The sequence below is a fragment of the Aquarana catesbeiana genome, linkage group LG09 (genome assembly GCF_042186555.1).
Source record: "Aquarana catesbeiana isolate 2022-GZ linkage group LG09, ASM4218655v1, whole genome shotgun sequence".
Lineage (NCBI taxonomy): Eukaryota > Metazoa > Chordata > Amphibia > Anura > Ranidae > Aquarana > Aquarana catesbeiana.
Window position 1 is genome coordinate 212,542,062 of NC_133332.1, and position 18,187 is coordinate 212,560,248.

At 42.7% G+C, this 18,187-nt stretch overlaps 1 protein-coding gene across 2 annotated transcripts in view; it reads left to right on the forward strand.

Moving 5' to 3' along the window:
- The window catches only part of STKLD1 (serine/threonine kinase like domain containing 1), a 50,669-nt gene that overhangs the window by 4,149 nt on the left and 28,333 nt on the right, over positions 1 to 18,187 (forward strand). The window contains exons 3-6 of one of the 2 annotated variants that reach the window (XM_073599667.1): positions 3,428 to 3,472; positions 8,614 to 8,688; positions 11,863 to 11,967; positions 16,702 to 16,772. In XM_073599667.1, the coding sequence (XP_073455768.1) occupies positions 3,428 to 3,472; positions 8,614 to 8,688; positions 11,863 to 11,967; positions 16,702 to 16,772 (296 nt within the window). The remainder of the gene's footprint in view (positions 1 to 3,427; positions 3,473 to 8,613; positions 8,689 to 11,862; positions 11,968 to 16,701; positions 16,773 to 18,187) is intronic. The other variant, XM_073599668.1, reaches the window with a different exon arrangement.

Genomic DNA, 18,187 nt, shown 5'->3' on the forward strand with positions numbered 1-18,187 from the left:
TGCCCGCCACACACACATACCTGCCAAATGGCATCAAATAGTAGCTCTTCCCTTTGCATACACCCCCTCCCCTCCACTGCCCTCATCTTCTCCCCCCTCCTTAAAAGCTCCACCATCTGTCATATTTCTTACCTTTGTTGCAATATTAAGCTAAAACACCTATCAGGCTGTAGTGCCTCCCAGCATACTATACTATACTACAGTTACTTGCAAGGGAGATCATGCAGTAGGAGCATCAACAACTGGTCACCAGGGAAAAAATGGAGACCACAGAGGGTGCAGCCTACCACGTACCCTCTCCTGCCCATGACTGCACTGAACCCTGGTCACCTGTTCTGTATCTCCCTTTTCCCTGTCCGTCACTCAGTGGGATCTGCGCAGGAGATATGAGCTGTAGTGGGAGCTACTGGGAAATAAGCTATCACTTCTAAATGCAGAAGCTGGACTTCAGTGTTACCAAGTGATAGTGGTGAGCAGGGAGCAGAAGACCTGAGCCAGAGGTGGTGGAACTGAGTTCCCCCTAGTTCCTGCTGAAAAAAAAGCCCTGATTATAATATAATTAAAGCGATCGAGTTCTCCCGAGATCTTGCACAAGTCTCGCATTACGATTGGAACCAATGAATGACAGACTGACAGAGATTGCATTTTATATATGTTACTTTTTTAACTTTGGCGACATTGATTTACCATTTAGTTTTTTAATATGTTCAAGGTTTCAAAACGCTAGCAATTTTAAATATTTTTCAAAACTCCCATGGCACACATGCCATGGGGGTTTTGAAAAATATTTTAGCAGTAAAAAGGGCCGCTGGTTCGAATCCCAACCACGACACTACCTGGCTGGAGTTTGCATGTTCTCCCTGTGCTTGCGTGGGTTTCCTCTGGGTACTCTGGTTTCCTCCCACACTCCAAAGACATGCTGGTAGGTTAATTGGCTTCTGTCCAAAATCGGCCCTAGTAAATGAATGTGAGTTGGGAACCTTGGATTGTGGCCTCTTTGAGGGTCGGGACCAATGTCAGTGTGTGATGTATGTGTGGAGGGCTACGTAAATTGACAGCGCTATATGGGTACCTTAAATAAAAATAGGGATAATTGTAGACACAAACCCACACTCACTCAGGTTGAACTGGATGGACTTGTGTCTTTATTCAACCTTACTATGTAACTATGTAATGCGGCACACTAGTGTGCAACAGTGCACAGTTTGAGCCCTTTCACACTGGGGTGGGGGCGGCGTCGGCGGTAAAACGCTGCTATTATTATTAGCGGCGTTTTACCGTCGGTATGCGGCCGCTAGCGGGGCGGTTTTACCCCCCCCGATAGTGGCCGAGAAAGGGTTAAATACCATCTGCAGAGGCGCTTTGCCGGCGGTATAGCCGCGCCGTCCCATTGATTTCAATGGGCAGGAGCGGTATACACACCGCTTCGAAGATGCTGCTGGCAGGACTTTTTTTACCGTCCTGCCAGCGCATCGCTCCAGTGTGAAAGGCCTCGGGGCTTTCACACTGGAATGAAAGTAGCGGCACTTTCGGGTCGGTTTGCAGGCGCTATTATTAGCGCAATAGCGCCTGCAAACCGCCCCAGTGTGAAAGGGCTCTTTGAGAATCACTGCTTTATGACTACATTGTACCCATCTTTTGATGGCTACTTCTAGCAGGATAATGCACCATGTCACAAAGCTCAGATCATCTCACCACTGGTTTCTTGAACATGACAATGAGGTCACTGCACTCCAATGGCCTCCACAGTCACCAGATCTCAACCAATAGAGCACCTTTGGAATGTGGTGGAATGGGAGATTCACATCATGGATGTGCAGCAACCGCATGATGCTATCATGTCAATATGAAGCAAAATCTCTGAGGAATGTTTCCAACACCTTGTTGAATCTATGTCACCAAGAATCAAGGCAGTTCTGAAGGCAAAAGTGGGTCCAACCTGGTACTAGCAAGGTGTACCTAATAAAGTGGCCAGTGAGAGTACATGCCAATGCATTTTAAGGAGCAAACACTCTTTATCAGAGCATAGTTCCAACACTATAGCTCCTTGAAAAACCTCAGAATGTACATCTGAGTGATGCCTAGGTATTTTCACTTGGGACGTGTTCAGGAAACCATTGATGCATCTTCTATAGTTTTGCCAGTAGTTTATTAGCTTTAAACTTGACAGAGGTTTATTTTAGGGCACCCTTAAAGTATACCTAAAGGTACAACTATTTCTTTTACTTTTGGATAGAGCAGAGAGGGATTAGAACACTTGTCAGATGGTGTTGCTGTCTGTGCCTCTCTATGTGTCCTGTTTACCATTATCATTGAAAGTGAAAGTAAAAGAGAATCCCAAATTTTGGACTGTCCTCAGAAAAGTAATAGAGGGGAAATCTTCCAATGGGGACACTAGTTCTGGTGAGCTGGGGGACCCCAGGGAATTACCTTAATTTGTAGGGACTTCCTATCACTTCCTGTTTGGCTATGGGACAGGAAGTGAAGGGAATTCTCTGCAATGGGACATAGATGGGGGAAAAAAATTGGTTATAACCCTCCCTTGCTCTATCCAAAATGAAAAAAAAAATAGTTCTACTTTAACAAAGGACAGCAGTTAGAAAATATGTCTGCTGCATGATCATATAGAAGAACAATCAGGAATTGGACATACTTTCTTGAAGTGACAAAGTGAGCATTGTTATGAAGCTTAGAGGCAGCCAAGTGGAAGCCCTTAACATGGGGGGATAGTAGCAATAGATAAGGGAAATACAATGGATATAAGGAAAATACATGGTTCATTGACTCTTCCAAAAAGATATTTCAGAGTATGTTGCGATGGGTTTGACTCTTGGACGTACAATTGTTTTCCAATCTTACATTTCAAGGCCATACAAGTGGTGGTCGTTTTATTCCTATGGGTTATAGGCTTTGGCTCATTAACGCTCACTGTGGAGGGCTAATAGCTGTTTGAGTTCTATATCCTGAGATTCCTCTTGTGGTGGGATTTTACAGGCAACCAATGTATAGACAAAATACAATGTTAAAAATAATTCATTCTAATTTGTATTTTGTCTATACATTGGTTGCCTGTAAAATCTCATCACAAGAGGAATCCCAGGATATATAATAATAAGGGATGATGGCAACCACACCCCCAGTTATATGAACTTCTTTTTTCAAAAATCTGTTTGAGGTCTGAGCAATTTCTTGTGACCAGCATTGCTCACGTGGGCCAGTTATGGTGGGGCATTGCAGCTTTAGATACTCATTGAACTGTACATCTATCTGGTTCCAGGGCAATGAAGCCATATGATGAGTAACAGCCTGGCACTAGTATGCGGAATGTTATTCAGCGCATAGTTGATTCCATTAAAGCTTTCTTTTTACAAAAGTGATTTGCTTAATAATACATATAATAACATTAAATATTTTGTATCATTGACAGGTGGAGTGTATAGATGAGCGGGAGGGCAATCTCGCCCTAGAAGAGGTAATTTGCTAGCGGGGACAGTAACAGCTAAAACTTGTGTTTTTCTTTTAAGAAATACCGCAGTCAGTTATAAACATTTTGTAGTGAAACTGACATGGCATTTATCTTGCACAATTGACAATATACAGTAAATCTATATGGTTGCCAGTATGTTTATTTTTTTATTTGCCATAGTCTACTTTCATAAAAAGTGCACTTATCAGTTTTAGCTTCCCCAACCTAAAGTAACTTGTGTTGCTGCTGTAGGATGCAGCTAAGTATATGGGGTGGTGGAGGGTGCTTTACTTTAGGTCAGGTAGAAAGAATTTAGTTGAGTTTTTGTGAAAGTACAGATATCCTTTAAAAATGAGACTGTGAAAATGCAGCCAGTATGTTCCTTGGTTACAGCATAACCCTCTTTCCTGATGCCACCATGGCAGCATATTAGTAATAGGCTCCACCTAGGGCTGGGAAAAAAATCGATTTAAATCTTGAATCGAGTTGAGAGGTCAAATCGATTCAAAATTTAAGCAAATCGATTTTTTTTTTTTTCACTGCGCCGGTCCCGAGGCGCTGCGGGCATGAGTTTTTAGGCGAGGCCGCGGCTTCGGCCTAGTTCCCTGCTGCGGCCGGACGCCACGGACTAGGCCAAAGCCGCGGCCTCGCCTAAAAACTCAAGCCTGCAGCGCCTCCGGACCGGCGCGGATGCCGCGCCGGGCCTGAAGAGCTGCGGGCAAGGAGTTTTTAGGTGAGGCCGCGGCTTCGGCCTAGTCCGCGAGGCCGGATGCCACGGACTAGGCCGAAGCCGCGGCCTCGCCTAAAAGCTCATGCCTGCAGCGCCTCAGGACCAGCGCGGTTTACAAAAAAAAACCTCGATTCGAATCGTGAATCGAGTTTTTTTCAAGAGAATCGAAGATTTTTTTTTTTTAAGAAAATCTCCTAGCCCTAGCTCCGCCTCTCTTCTATTCCCCCAGGACCAGTGAATAGCATAAATTAAAGGCCTAGTTAGGCCCCACCCCATTCTTCTTTTTTTCCTCATACCTCTATGCACCAGTGAAGAGTAAGCAGTTCTATGTCCCCACCTCTGCCTCCATGCAGCATCCGGCTGGGTTGAGCCTCTCCCAGTGCGAAGTCCCAGCGCTCGGGCCGCTAAATTGCGCTAAACAACCTGGGAATCCTCTCTGTGGGTCTTGATGGGGTCCTACAGTGTTTCCACTTTAGGAACAAAATCTGCCAGTAAGTAAGTGTCTGCGGGCTGAGGCTTGGGGGGGGGGGGGCAGCTAGTTCATTCATTTCACTCCTTTGGTCCCTTGTATCTCACAGGGCTGCCAATCCCTTTTTGTTTTTCTTCTCCGTCTCCCTGTATGTTTCCCCTTTTTTACCTTGATCTTTTCCTTTTCTGTGCCCTCTTTGGCTCCATTTTTTAATTATGTTTGTCCTTTTGCTTGTTTTATCCTGCACTGGACTGTTTTCTCTGTGCTGGAGGCGTTCTTGATGACATCATCGGGCTGCGCCAGTCTGCACATGCACAAGGGTACTCATGCCATTTTTCTTTTGGGAAAAGCTGCCCTCTTGTTAATAATGAGGGTCAGAGTCACAGGGTAGATCTATAGATCTCCAGGGATAATTAGAGGGGCTCAAACGGCCCTGGAAGTTTGGTCAGGCAGAGCCTCCTTTGCCTGGCTCTGGATCGTTCTTCACTCTGCTTCCTACGACAGGTGAGCTTTCCTTCAATGCCCCCCTAATGTTTGTTTCAGGTATGGCACAAAAAAAAAGTTTGTATATACAGTATGTGTGTATGCACATATTCGTATGTATGGGCAATAATTTATTTATTTCCACTAGAATTTTGTTTAAAAGAATTGTTACCAATGTATATTTTTCTCTTTCATCTCTAAACCTTTCGCTCTTTGATGCTATTTTCCTTTTCAGCCATCCTTGTTTTTTTCAGCGATGTTTGAAATTTTGGGCTGCATTTGTTTTCTCAGGCAAGTTCAGTGTAAGATACCTTATAACAGGAAATCTCTGTGTTGGAAGGAAACTTAACACAGCCATACCAGGAGTGACAGGAAGTCCATCCTGCTCCCGCAAGATGGGAAGCAAAGGGATAGGGAATGTTCCTCCTCTCAGCAGGTTCCAGTCTTCTAGGCAGATGGGCTGCTATAATACCTACATATCAGACCTAAGGGGGTTTTCGTCCTGATTCCATTCACAAAAAGAATATACAGGCTTCAGTTCAACCCTGTATGTAGTTTGCAAGGGATAGTGGCTAGCGTCCGTTTGTAGATCTGAAGACATTAAACTTTTTTATCCCCTTAGAGATCTTCAGAATGGAGTCCATTAAACCAGTGCAACCAGATGGCAAAATGCCAAACATCCCAAAATATTTCTTTCTTTCATAATTGGTAAGCTTGCGATCAGCTAGACACATTTCCAGTTTAACAGTCTGCCTTTTGGCCTATGCAGGTCTCCGAGACTGTTCACAAGGGTTCTCAGTGCAGTGTTAACTCCACTCAGAAAACAAGTTCTCCAGGTGCGCCGCTACCTGGACAACATTATTTTTCTATCCAGAGGTCTGAAACTATTTTTGATGCACCAAGAGATTCTCATAGACACCCTGCGGGGATATGGCTGGTTTATTAACTCTCTCTAACTTAACAGTTAGTATGCCGGGAGGTACTCTGCCAACTCCTCTGTTCGGCTTCCACCAGAGAAAACAGTGGATGTCAAAGAAGGAATGCTGAAGACATTCCACTTGTTTCACCATTTCTCAGTGCCTCAATCTTTGGAGCACAATGTCGTCATACCGATTATCCCTTGAGCGCTGTGACTTCGACAGTTTAAGCTGGGATTCTTAGCACAATAGAGGAAACGGAGTCTGGCACAGTTATCAACGGTCACTCAGTATAAGTAGGAGTATACATACGGTGGTGGCTGAAGAGGGAGAATCTGATGAAGTTGCCCCGTTAAACCATTAGACTAGATCACAATTACTATTCATCTCAGCAAAGGTAGCCTGGAAGGTACACTGCAAGAAACCGTTGGTTCAGTCCAATGGGAGATTCCCAGCCAAGTGGGGTAGTTTTAATTACCCTATAAATCCAAGCAGTATCTTTAGCACCTTTTGCCTTACTACACAGAATCAAGGGAAGATCAGTCTCTCTGCAGTTGAACAACATGGCAGCAGTTTCCTATATTCATCACCAAGGAGGAACTTGTGGCAATATGCTATTAAGAGAGGTGAACCCCACGCTGTCGGGGTCAGGAAATCGCCTGCAAATTCTGAAAGCAGTGTACCTCCTAGGGGACTTGAACACAAAGACAGACTGACCATCATGCAAACTTTCCAGAGCACGAGTGGGCCCTACACTGTAGTTCTGTGGGGCCAACCACAGACAGACTACATTGCTTTTTACAGCAATTTCAAACTTAGGAGGATGTCTGAATCAGTTTCGCACCCCAAAGCAGAGGGGACAAATGCCTTGATTTTCTCCATGGATCTGCAATCTAGCCTTTATATTTTCCAACAACTTTTTTCGTAATGAGATTTCTCTTGAGGCTGCGGAGAGTAAACATGGTAGTCATATCCATTCCTCCATTTTGACAGTGAGGGCCTTGAGTTTTCATGGCCATTCATCTCATGAGACAGAAACCAATTCCTCTTTGCACATACGCAGGCCGTGGCTGCAAACAGGACGACTGATAGGGGAAGCTTGAGAACCTAGTCTGCTCCAGGATGATCTCTACCTTGTGGAGTGTGAGAAGGCACTTTACTAACAACATCTATGCCAAAATCTGGAACAAGTTTACATTATTTCTCAGCAAGGCGAGATATTGACACTACTGTACCTCCTGTGACAGCTGTTCTGGACTTCTTGTAGACCAGATTAGACATGAGCCTTAGCCTATATTCCTTGAGATTGCAAGTGTCGACTAGGTTGGCAATAACAAGGCTGTGCCAGAAATCCTTTTGTTTGCACAAATTTTGAAGACAGGAGGTTTCGACCACCACGACGGAGAATCTTTTCCAGTGGAATCTATCGGTGTTGCTGGATTTCAAATCAGTTCGACCATTTGCTCCAACAGAATAGTGTTCAGTTTGTGACATTATCTACTAGGCAGTATCTATCGCAAGATCTTCAAGCAGAAGGATGTCTAAGATTCAAGCTCTGGGAGCTTCAGAAAAATATATTAGTTTCTTTCTAGAAGGAGTAGACTTGTGTCCGGTAGATCATGTTGTGTCAAGGGAAGCGACAGCCCTCCATCTAACAGTCACCTGGGCATTGCCTAACTTCCCAGAGGATCACTCAGGAGGGTCACACAAATTGGACATGTACAGAAGTTGGAAGTCCCTATCCACAATTGCCCTTTTCAGATCATGTAATAAGCCTTTCATCTTTCCAGCAGGAATTCGTCAGGGAAAAGAGGTTACCTCCTGGACTTAGTAGGTTTGGTCGTGCATATAGGGTGAGGGGTCGTGAACCTCCTTCAGCAGTGGATACATACTCTCCTAGAGCGGTTTCGGTCTCATGGGCTGACCATTCAATGGCGTCCATGGAATCCATCTGCAGGGGAGTATCATGGTCACCCCAGGTTACCTTTTCAAGCGATACAGAGTAGATCCGGGGGTCTTGCCATTAGTGGAAGGACTGTTCCGTCTTCTGTCCCATTCTGATTAAAAATTGATTTGACAAGTAGAACCCACCCTGTCAGCTAGTTATTTATCACTAGTATCCTGCCATGGTGGTGTCAGGAAAATGGAAAATTGTATCAAATACTTACCGTAATTTTCGTTTCCCGACGCCAAACCATGGCGGCATAAGGACCCACCCTTGTACGTTTCGGTATGTAGCTAATTACAAAGAATGGGGTGGGGCCTAACTAGGCCTTTAATGTATGCTATTCACTGGTCCTGAGGGAGTGGAAGAGAATCAGAGCCTATCACTAGTATGCTGCCATGGTTTGGCATCAGGAAAGGAAAATTACAGTAAGTATTTGATACAATTTTCCGTTATGGTTCAAAGACAGGAATATTGCACAGCCTAGAGACATGTGACAGGAAGCTGCAGTCTTGCTCAGAAAAATATATGTCATGAATATCTGTGCTTCCTAGGGATATCAGTGCATATTTGGTTTACATTTTCTCTCTTTCTACTGTACAGGCTCTGTCACTCCTGGAGCTTCAACACCCCAATATCTGGCCATATATAGAGTTTTTCATGGTCTGGGATAATAAGGTAAGGTATTCACCATATTGCAGATCATCAAAATAATGTCCTCTGGCTTTTTTTGTTAACCACTTCTGGACCGCCGCACGCCGATGTGCGCCCAAAGTTTGTCGGCGGATATCGTTGTTATGGCAGCAGCTAGCTGCCATAACCCCGGTATCCCCGTTTTCGTGCAGCGGCCAGCCTTCTGATAAAAGTGGTCCCTGCGGCAGATTCGCTTAGAAATCACTTATCGGTGGCGGGAGAGGGGCCCCCCTCCCGCCGCGATCCGGTGCCCTCCGCCGCTTACCGGAGCCGTCGGTAGCGGCGGAGGCGATCGCGTCCGTCTCCCTTCTGTGCCTGGAGACGAGTGAGGCTAAGATGGCGTTCACTCGTCTCCATGACACTGCTGGGCGGAAGCGACGTCAAAACGTCACTTCCGCCCACGCCTCTTAAAGGCATATTTTTTTTAATGTCATTTTTTTAAATGACTTTTTTTTTTTTTTAATTGCATTTTAGTGTAAATATGAGATCTGAGGTCTTTTTGACCCCAGATCTCATACTTAAGAGATCCTGTCATGTTTTTTTTCTATTACAAGGGATGTTTACATTCCTTGTAATAGGAATAAAAGTGACACTTTTTTTTTTTAAAACAGTGTAAAAATAAATAAAATAATGTAAAATAAATAATAAAAATAAAAAAAAAATTTACAAAACCCCCCCATCCCGACGAGCTTGCGCGCAGAAGCGAACGCATACGTGAGTAGTGCCCCCATATGAAAACGGTGGTCAAATGTGAGGTATCGCCACGACCGGTAGAGCGAGAGCGATAATTCTAGCCCTAGACCTCCTCTGTCACGCAAAACATGCAACCTGTAGAATTTTTTAAACGTCGCCTATGGAGATTTTTGAGGGTAAAAGTTTGACGCCATTCCACGAGCGGGCGCAATTTTGAAGCGTGACATGTTGGGTATCAATTTACTTGGCGTAACATTATATTTCACAATATAAAAAAAAAAATTGGGCTAACTTTACTGTTGTCTTATTTTTTTATTCAAAAAATTGAATCTTTTCCAAAAAAAGTGCGCTTATAAGACCGCTGCACAAATACGGTGCAAAAAAAAGTATTGCAACGACCGCCATTTTATTCTCTAGGGTGTTAGGAAAAAAAACCATATATAATGTTTGGGGGTTCTAAGTAATTTTCTAGCAAAAAAAACTGTTTTAAACATGTAAACACCTAAAATCCAAAACGAGGCTGGTCCTTAAGTGGTTAAAGGCCTAGCTTCTGGGTCTGGCATCCAAGTTCACAGGTTGCATTGATCAAAATGGATCAGTTGATATTGGTTATGCTTAGGTGGACCCACCCACATAGTGAATAATGGCCAAAAACACAATTTGGGTATTATTCTGTGATTTTTTTTTCTTTTCTGTGGAGCATTTAAATATTGGAGTGTTTAAAAGGTTTAATTAGGCTGATATAAAATGCACACATGACTGCAACTCTGTAATTGTTAATATTTTGTATATCTGTTAATATATGTTAATGTATATACTGTAATAGGCTAATACAAGATCAAATTCAGATACTTACACTGCTTGCAATAATACAAAATAATAATAAATATATATATATATATATATATATATATATATATATATATATATATATACAGTATATATATATGTTATAATTTTTTTTTTATTATTATTATTTTTTATTATTGCAAGTAGTGTAAGTATCTGAATTTGATCTTGTATTAGCCTATTACAGTCTCTGTACAGCAGAGCTCAGAGTGTGAGAAGAAGAAGTAGCACAAGATGTCAGTCAGACAAGGAGAATTCTAAGAGATGAAGAGAGCAGAGAGATTAGCTCATCATCACTAATGCTAATACTCTTTCACTTTCCAGTAAAAGGCTTGGGAGGTAAAAAACAATAGTACGCTCATTTTTTTAATCTATCTATATATATATAGATAGATAAAAAAATATCATTGTATAGATATTGGTGTTAGATCACTATTGAATAGCTGCAGCTGTTCCATTTATCATTATAATTTTAAATATAATTTCTATAGCAGCGCTTGGGTATTCCATTATACTACAGGCTTGGGAGGGTCCACGACTATCTGGATTGAATGATGCAGGCCTGCATTTAACTTGAGGATATCCAGTGGCAGAAAAGAATTTCTGCAGGGTCAATGAGTTATTATTTTTTAAATTTTTGATTGGAGTTCGTGGAAGACATGCTGTATTTGCAAAGCAGACTGTCTAGACTTCTCTGCAAATAAAGAATCCCTTTTTTTGGTAAACTAAATTTACATTACCTACATGTTTCAGTCAAATCACAGCATGTGGGCAATTTTCCAAACACTTTCTGCTGGATGACAAGTAGGAAATCTCTTATTTATTTTTTATATAGTCATGGCCCATGTTGTCTGAACAAATGATTTTTATTTTATTTTTATTTTTTTGGAATAAGAAAACATAATATGCCTATGGAATTAAAGAACGTAATCACATTTCCATTATATATTTAGCTGTTTTTTGCATCAAAATGAAAAACTCAAGAAATTTGCAGATTTAAAAGCAAATCCTCATTTGTGTGATTTACCAGCCACATTTTTTAGACTAATGCTGGCCATACACTATACGAAAAATCGGCCGAAAAATCGTTCGTATGGACACTTCGTTCGTTTTTCGGCAAGTTAGTGGGTACAAATCGATAATCGTTTGTGACGTTTTTGTGGAAAAAAAACGAACGGCATGTTTGGAAAATTTCTGCCGAACGTACGATAAATTGCAAGGTTAATGTGTTTCCCGTCCGAACTGCCTGCACTAGGTATATGTAAAAAAACGAACACAAAATTATTTATTCATGTCCACTGAACAGATTATCGGACATTATATGATGGCACGATCGTTTGCGGTCACGGTCGAACGTTCGTTTTTCGAAAATGGGTTCGGCCGATTTTCTGTATAGTGTATGGCCAGCATTAGTTTGACCCAGTCTTGATAAAAAAAAAAAGTGCAGAATTAATTTATGTGGCTAGAATTACACCAAGATCAAGGTTTCTGATTATCATCTATTCTCTTGCATCAAACAGTATTATTCAAATGTGTTTGAGAACTGGAAACTTGGGTTTTAGCATTTTGTTTTTTTATATGCAAACAGTTAAAATGTATCTAATATGATTTCTTTAGAGCTCCTCGCTGTTTTTTTGTATGGTGATGGATTATTGTGGTCAGGATAATCTAGCTGATATTGTGCATCTGAATAGGCGACAGCAAAAAAAGATTAAGAACAACGTAAGTAGTTACATTAAAAAGGGGCGTGCACTATGGTATTAATGATTGTAATTACAGTAGCTTTAATGGGAGAATAATCATTATTATGCTTGCATTCTTGCTATGCCAAGAGTACAGTTTTAACTAACTGGCATTACATGGATTGTATTGTGGTTTTGTACGTATTTTCTGTATTTTGTTCAGGACTCAATAGAAAAAAGCAAAAAGGTAAATATAACATAATATTTGGTATTCTTACAGCCAGTCAGCAGGCAGCACTTTAGGGTCCTTTTTGCATGTTTTCCACTTTTTCATGTATTAAAAAGCCTGTTGTTTAAGGAGAATAATAGCTGAAATTTACATACACAATTTAATGGGTCAGAGTGATGACTTGAATGCTCATAGTGTTCTTGTAAAACTAGTATTTTTGTAAATATTTTATTATATCTTTTCATGTGACAACACTGAAGAAATAACACTTTGCTACAATGTAAAGTAGTGAGTGTACAGCTTGTATAACAGTGTAAATTTGCTGTCCACTCAAAATAACTCAACACACAGCCGTTAACCTCCCTGGCGGTATGATTATGTCAGATTTTTGATGCTCAAAAGCGGTACAATGTTTTGCATGGAAATTTGGCGTTTTATATATTGTAGGCCTGTAATTCTTAGGAATAACACACTTAACTCTGTCCAAACAAGAGTCTAGTAGACATCCTGGGTATGATAAAGTTTTAAACACGAAATCATAAATTATAATATAATAAATAACTATAAATAATTATAACAAATAATAATATAATAATAATAAAATAATTCAATAATGTAATCAAATAAAAAACACTGAAATTTGCGCAGTTGCAGAATTGTCGCTGTCGTTACTTTCAGTGTTTGATGACGGATTTCCCCACGAATCACTATCGCTCAATTCTGCAAGTGATTGTAATTTATTATCGCTGTTTTCTTGCTGGTCTAAAACCGCTTTTGATGTAATGGGACACTTTTTGGTTGCTATGGACAATCTCCAGTTTCCAGGCAGAAAGAACAGTATATATATAATATAAAACTGCATGCAGGGCACTGGACAAAGCACTAGGGACAAAAGGGATGTGAAATAATTTGATACAGTTATGTAATCTGTAAGATTACAGTGTACTGTATGTATTGTGTGTTTTTCTCTTTTTGAATTTGGCGCCGTGCTCTGTCCCCGTGCATCGCAACGCTCGCAGGGAACGGAGCTCGGCACCGTGATGAATCAAGCAGAGACATGGATCGCACACACAGCGGGGGGGGGGGGGGGCATCGCAGGATCCTGGGGACAAGGTAAGTAACTTTGCCTGGATCCTGCGATGCGATCCCAAGTGTGGCTCGGGGTTACCGCTTTTGGTACTGAAAATTCACCGTGAGTCAACTCGGGAATACCGCTAAGGTGGTTAATGTCTAAACCGCTGGCAACAAAAGTGAGCACACCCCTAAGTAAAAATGTCCAAATTGGGCCCAATTAGCCATTTTCCCTCCCGGTGTCATGTGACTTGTTAGTGTTACAAGGTCTCAGGTGTGAATGGGGAGCTGGTGTGTTAAATTTGGTATTATCACTCTCACTCTCTCATACTGGTCTCTGGAAGTTCAACATGGCACCTCATGGCAAAGAACTCTCTGAGGATCTGAAAAAAATAATTGTTGCTCTATATAAAGATGGCCTAGGCATACACCGCACACTGCATCAAATTGGTCTGCATGGTTGTTGTCCCAGAAGGAAGCCTCTTCTAAAGATGATGCACAAGAAAGCCTGCAAACAGTTTGCTGAAGACAAGCAGACAAAGGACATGGAACCATGTCCTATGGTCTGATGAGACCAAGATAAACTTATTTGGTTCAAGCGTGTGTGGCGGCAACCAGGTGAGGAGTACAAAGACAAGTAATAAAAAAGAGGGTGAATATCCCTAATTGACGGCCCAGACAGTAAAACAAAATTGACCAGTGTTCTAATCCAGTGTTTCTCAGCTCCAGTCCTCAAGGCGCCCCAACAGGTCATGTTTTCAGAATATCCCTCAGATGACACAACTGTGGTAATTACTAAGGCAGTGAAACTAATCAAACCACCTGTGCAAAATAATGGAGAGACTGAAAACATGACCTGTTGGGGCACCTAGAAAACTGGAGTTGAGAAACACTGTTCTAATCCATCTCCACTCTATCCAAAAAAAAAGAGAGAAGTTTTGCCCTTAGTTACACTTTAAAGCGGAGTTCCACCAAGAATTGGAACTTCTGCTCGTTGTACTCCTTCCCCCCTCAGGTGCCACAATTGGCACCTTTCGAGGGGGAGGGGGGACAGGATACCTGTCTTTCACAGGTTTCCTGTTCCCACTTCTGGGAGCCTCACCTGCAGGTATTGACGTCACCGTCTGGGCTCCCTCCTCCTCCCTCCTTCTTCCCCGGCTGCCGGGCTAGTAGGAGAGAGGAGCGTTGCCTCACGCATGCGCAGTAAGTTTCCGTTATTCGCAATGGAGGAAGCATGCACTCGACAGCTGATAGAAACATCAGCTGCAGTGCAGACATCACTGGACTCCAGGACAGGTAAGTGTCCGATTATTAAAAGTCACCAGCTGCAGTATGTGCAACTACTGGCTTTTAATTTTTGCAGCAGTGGGCGGACCTCCGCTTTAAGCAACAAAATAAAAAAAATTACCCAAGCCAATCTTACTTTTCCCTTGATATTAATCTCTGCGATATTATTGAAAATAATCACTATGACATTAAAGTGGAACTTTAGTCAGAAAATTAAGTCCTGCTAAATCCCTACAGGCCAGCTCCTTTTGCAGGTTGCATAGTTTATGTATATCATAAAAAAAGTCCCTATGCTGTTTGAAATCCAGTAATACACTGTCTCTCCCTGTTCTGCACATGCTCAGTTGCTCTCCATTTTTAGGCACTGCTGAGTTTGTAGAGGCTGATCTGCTGAAAGCAAAATGAAACCCTCCTACTCTTTACAGCCAAGGAAGCTGCTTCTGTTTGAACTGCAACTGCCATGGTGTTGCACATGTGATCAGTTAGGACACCAGCCATTTGATAGTTTGACAGTTTGGTTGCGAACACAATCAAATCAAACTGTTTTTTTAAACCGGTAAATCGAAGGGTTTAGTTCTGGGCTTCAGCAAAATGGCAGCCTCCAGCAAGAAGAAACAGGAACACTGCTGGAGGCAATTTACAGCAAACACTAATTTTGGTGGCATAATTATTCATGTAGACTGGATGTTCCTTGCTAAAGAACATTATTTTTTATCAAGTTGTTATGGTTAAAGTTCCACTTTGATAAGAGTCATCTATGTTTAAGAATGTAACCCTAATACCATTAATACGGATAATCACTTTGGTAGCAATGGGAATATTTACTGTGACACAGGAGGTAAATCACAATGACATGTAGCAATAACTCACGGTGGAGCTGCTGGTTTAAGCAGGTCTGTTACCTTCACTCTGCTTCCCTCTGTTTCACCGGCACCGGGTCTAAGGTTCCGTTGAGTTTACTTCTGGACGACACACGCACCAACACTGGAGTACGTTTTCAATGCTTTATTAAACAAACGACTTAGGAAATAGCAGGAAAGAGGTGGAAAGGAAACTTGCAGAAGAAACTCAAATATCCTCTTGTAGGGTTCTTTTGACAAATGTCCTGGTAGAATTCAGATACTATATGGAATGCGCTCCCCTCGTGGGACACACTCCTTGCTCATCTGGATAGGCCTCTCTCACTGGTCTAGCAGCCAGTACGCAGCACGAATCAAAGTCTCTGCCACAGACTTGTTTGGGAACAAAACCCGTACGATCCTCTGCCACAGAATGTATCAGATTTTCTGTAGTGAATGTCAGTCACAGTGCTTGAACCTTTAAGCCAACTCGGCAACACTATGCTGTATAGTTACTTTCGGATACGTCCTCCAACCAAGTCACCAGGCCCCTCTATAGACCAGCACTCTGCGTGATCCCCCCAAGACGGGTCCTCCCCTGGGATCTCCTCGGTTGTCCAGCTTCGTCACACAGGACCGACAGCTCAGGACCATTCCTCGGCCGCGGTGGTAGGCCCCAGACAAGCCTCTGGACCCACCCCTGCGCCGTAGTATCGTGGGCCTCCGGAACGGAGGGCCACGAGGTAGCTTTTTAACGCATACCTGTCGGCCAGGAGGGCCAGCAGGTGGCTGAAAAACGAACCCCAAAATATGGCGTCTGTCCCATAAATACCCTCGCCCAGAATGCAACTCAGAGGACCACCTCCACCGAGTTGTCTCCGGGACAGAAGAGCATCCATACGCTTCAACACGTTGCCTTTCCAACACTAACCAGTGGTAACAGTGACACCCACCGGTCAGCACGGTAACACACACTAAGTCAGCCAAGCTGGAACAGAGGCAAACTTAACCTTCCTAACGCACAAATTACTAAATTTACCTAACATGCGGTAGATTGCAAATCTACCAGCTCTACAGACATTTATGGGAACAATCATAGAAGTGCCAGAATATTAATATTAGAGTGCAGATGTGCACTCGCTGTGGTATAAATATGGACAGTATCTACAGCACGTGAATAGAGGCTTTGTGGCCTTCAGGTATGTTACAACTGTCATCTGATTTACAGAGTAACAGTTACAGTAGTCTGCTGTTGTATTCTGTAGTCAGCAAATATACATTATAAATGAAAAAGAAATGCAAACCTTGAGTGCAGTTTTTTTTAGATCTTTCTTTTCTATCTTTACAGATTCTTCAGTGTTTGCTTGCTCAGGTCATTGATGCTCTCTTTTACATTCACAAAAAGGCTTTACCCCACAGGTACCCTTTAGTTTTAATCATCAAAGTACTTCCTTGCTAATGTATAAGCCACCTGAGTTTAGGGAACCCATAAAGTGAATACTCCAAAAAGGGAAAAGCCTCAGAGCTCACTGTCTCACATCCTACAGGTACAGAGGCACTGTTCCAAGCGATGTTGCTCTCCTTGAGCAGGGAAACTCCAAAGCACTAAAAGGAAACAAAGAAGGGCACAAATGCCTAGTGCATTACCTTCAACACCATAATGATTTATTAAAAAACCAAAAACATACTGTACTCACAAATATGAGGTAGTCACAAGCATATAAAATCACAACTCCATCATGGTGAATAACCAGATCACTGTAGTTGGAAAACTGCCGCGTTTCTGGAGACAAGCCCCCTTCTTCAGAGCTTAATGCTCAGGAGCTATAGCCAGGCTATGGACATCTAAAGCGGTTGTATACTCCGCTTGGACATTTTAAAATTATTATCTCCTAAACCTACATGGTTTAGGAGATATTCACCCTGCATGCAGCCGCTGACGTCAGTGGCGCAGTGAAGGTCCGGCGTATCGGCCTGGAACTTGCCGGAACTGAGGGCTCCTGCGTGCATGCGCAGGAGTGACGTCATCACGGCTCCGGCCACTTACAGCGCCGGAGTCCGCGACCCCGGAAGAAACAGCGAGGCAACATGTCAGCCCCTTCAGCGCTGACCAGGTCGGGCTGCCGGAGCTTTGTTCTAAGGTAAATCTTTCATAATGTGCTTGTATGTGATGCATACTAGCACATTATGCCATTGTCTTGCAGGTTTTTTTTTTTGTTTTCATTTTTCTTCAGTGGTTTACTACCGCTTTAAGGCTTGTTCACACTGCCCGCATGCTAAATGCTCAGTTTGAGTATGTGAGCAGCTGTCAGTTTTTACCAGCAGTGGGCTGAAGTGAGGGGCCGGTGTGATGCGTTGCTGTGCAGTGACATGCAGTTCCTTTGTGTGCACTGGAGTAAAATGCTACATGTGCTCATTTTACCACAGCGCTCGGCACCACACCTTCCTGCTGCATTGTATTGTGAACAGGGCACATAGAAAACAATTGTTTCCTATGTGCCCTAGCAGTGACTGGTGTTTATCCAGTGCAGAAGAAAACACCAGTCAGTGTGTTTACATATTATAGCGGAGCTAAAGTGCCAATTTTAATGTCTGCAGTAAAATAAACCTACCTGCTTGCTCGCAGCCTATTTTGGAATGTACACTGATCTGCACAAGCGCAGTTCAGTTTACATTCCAGCACATTGCCTGTATGCCGGTATGGCTTCACTCCTGCGCATACGGCCAATGAAGTCAGGCGCAGGCCTGCACCCAAAAGAAGCATGGTATCAGAAGCTGGCACCAGCAAGGGATGTCAGACCGTTAAAAGAAAGGCAAATATAGGGACTTTAGTT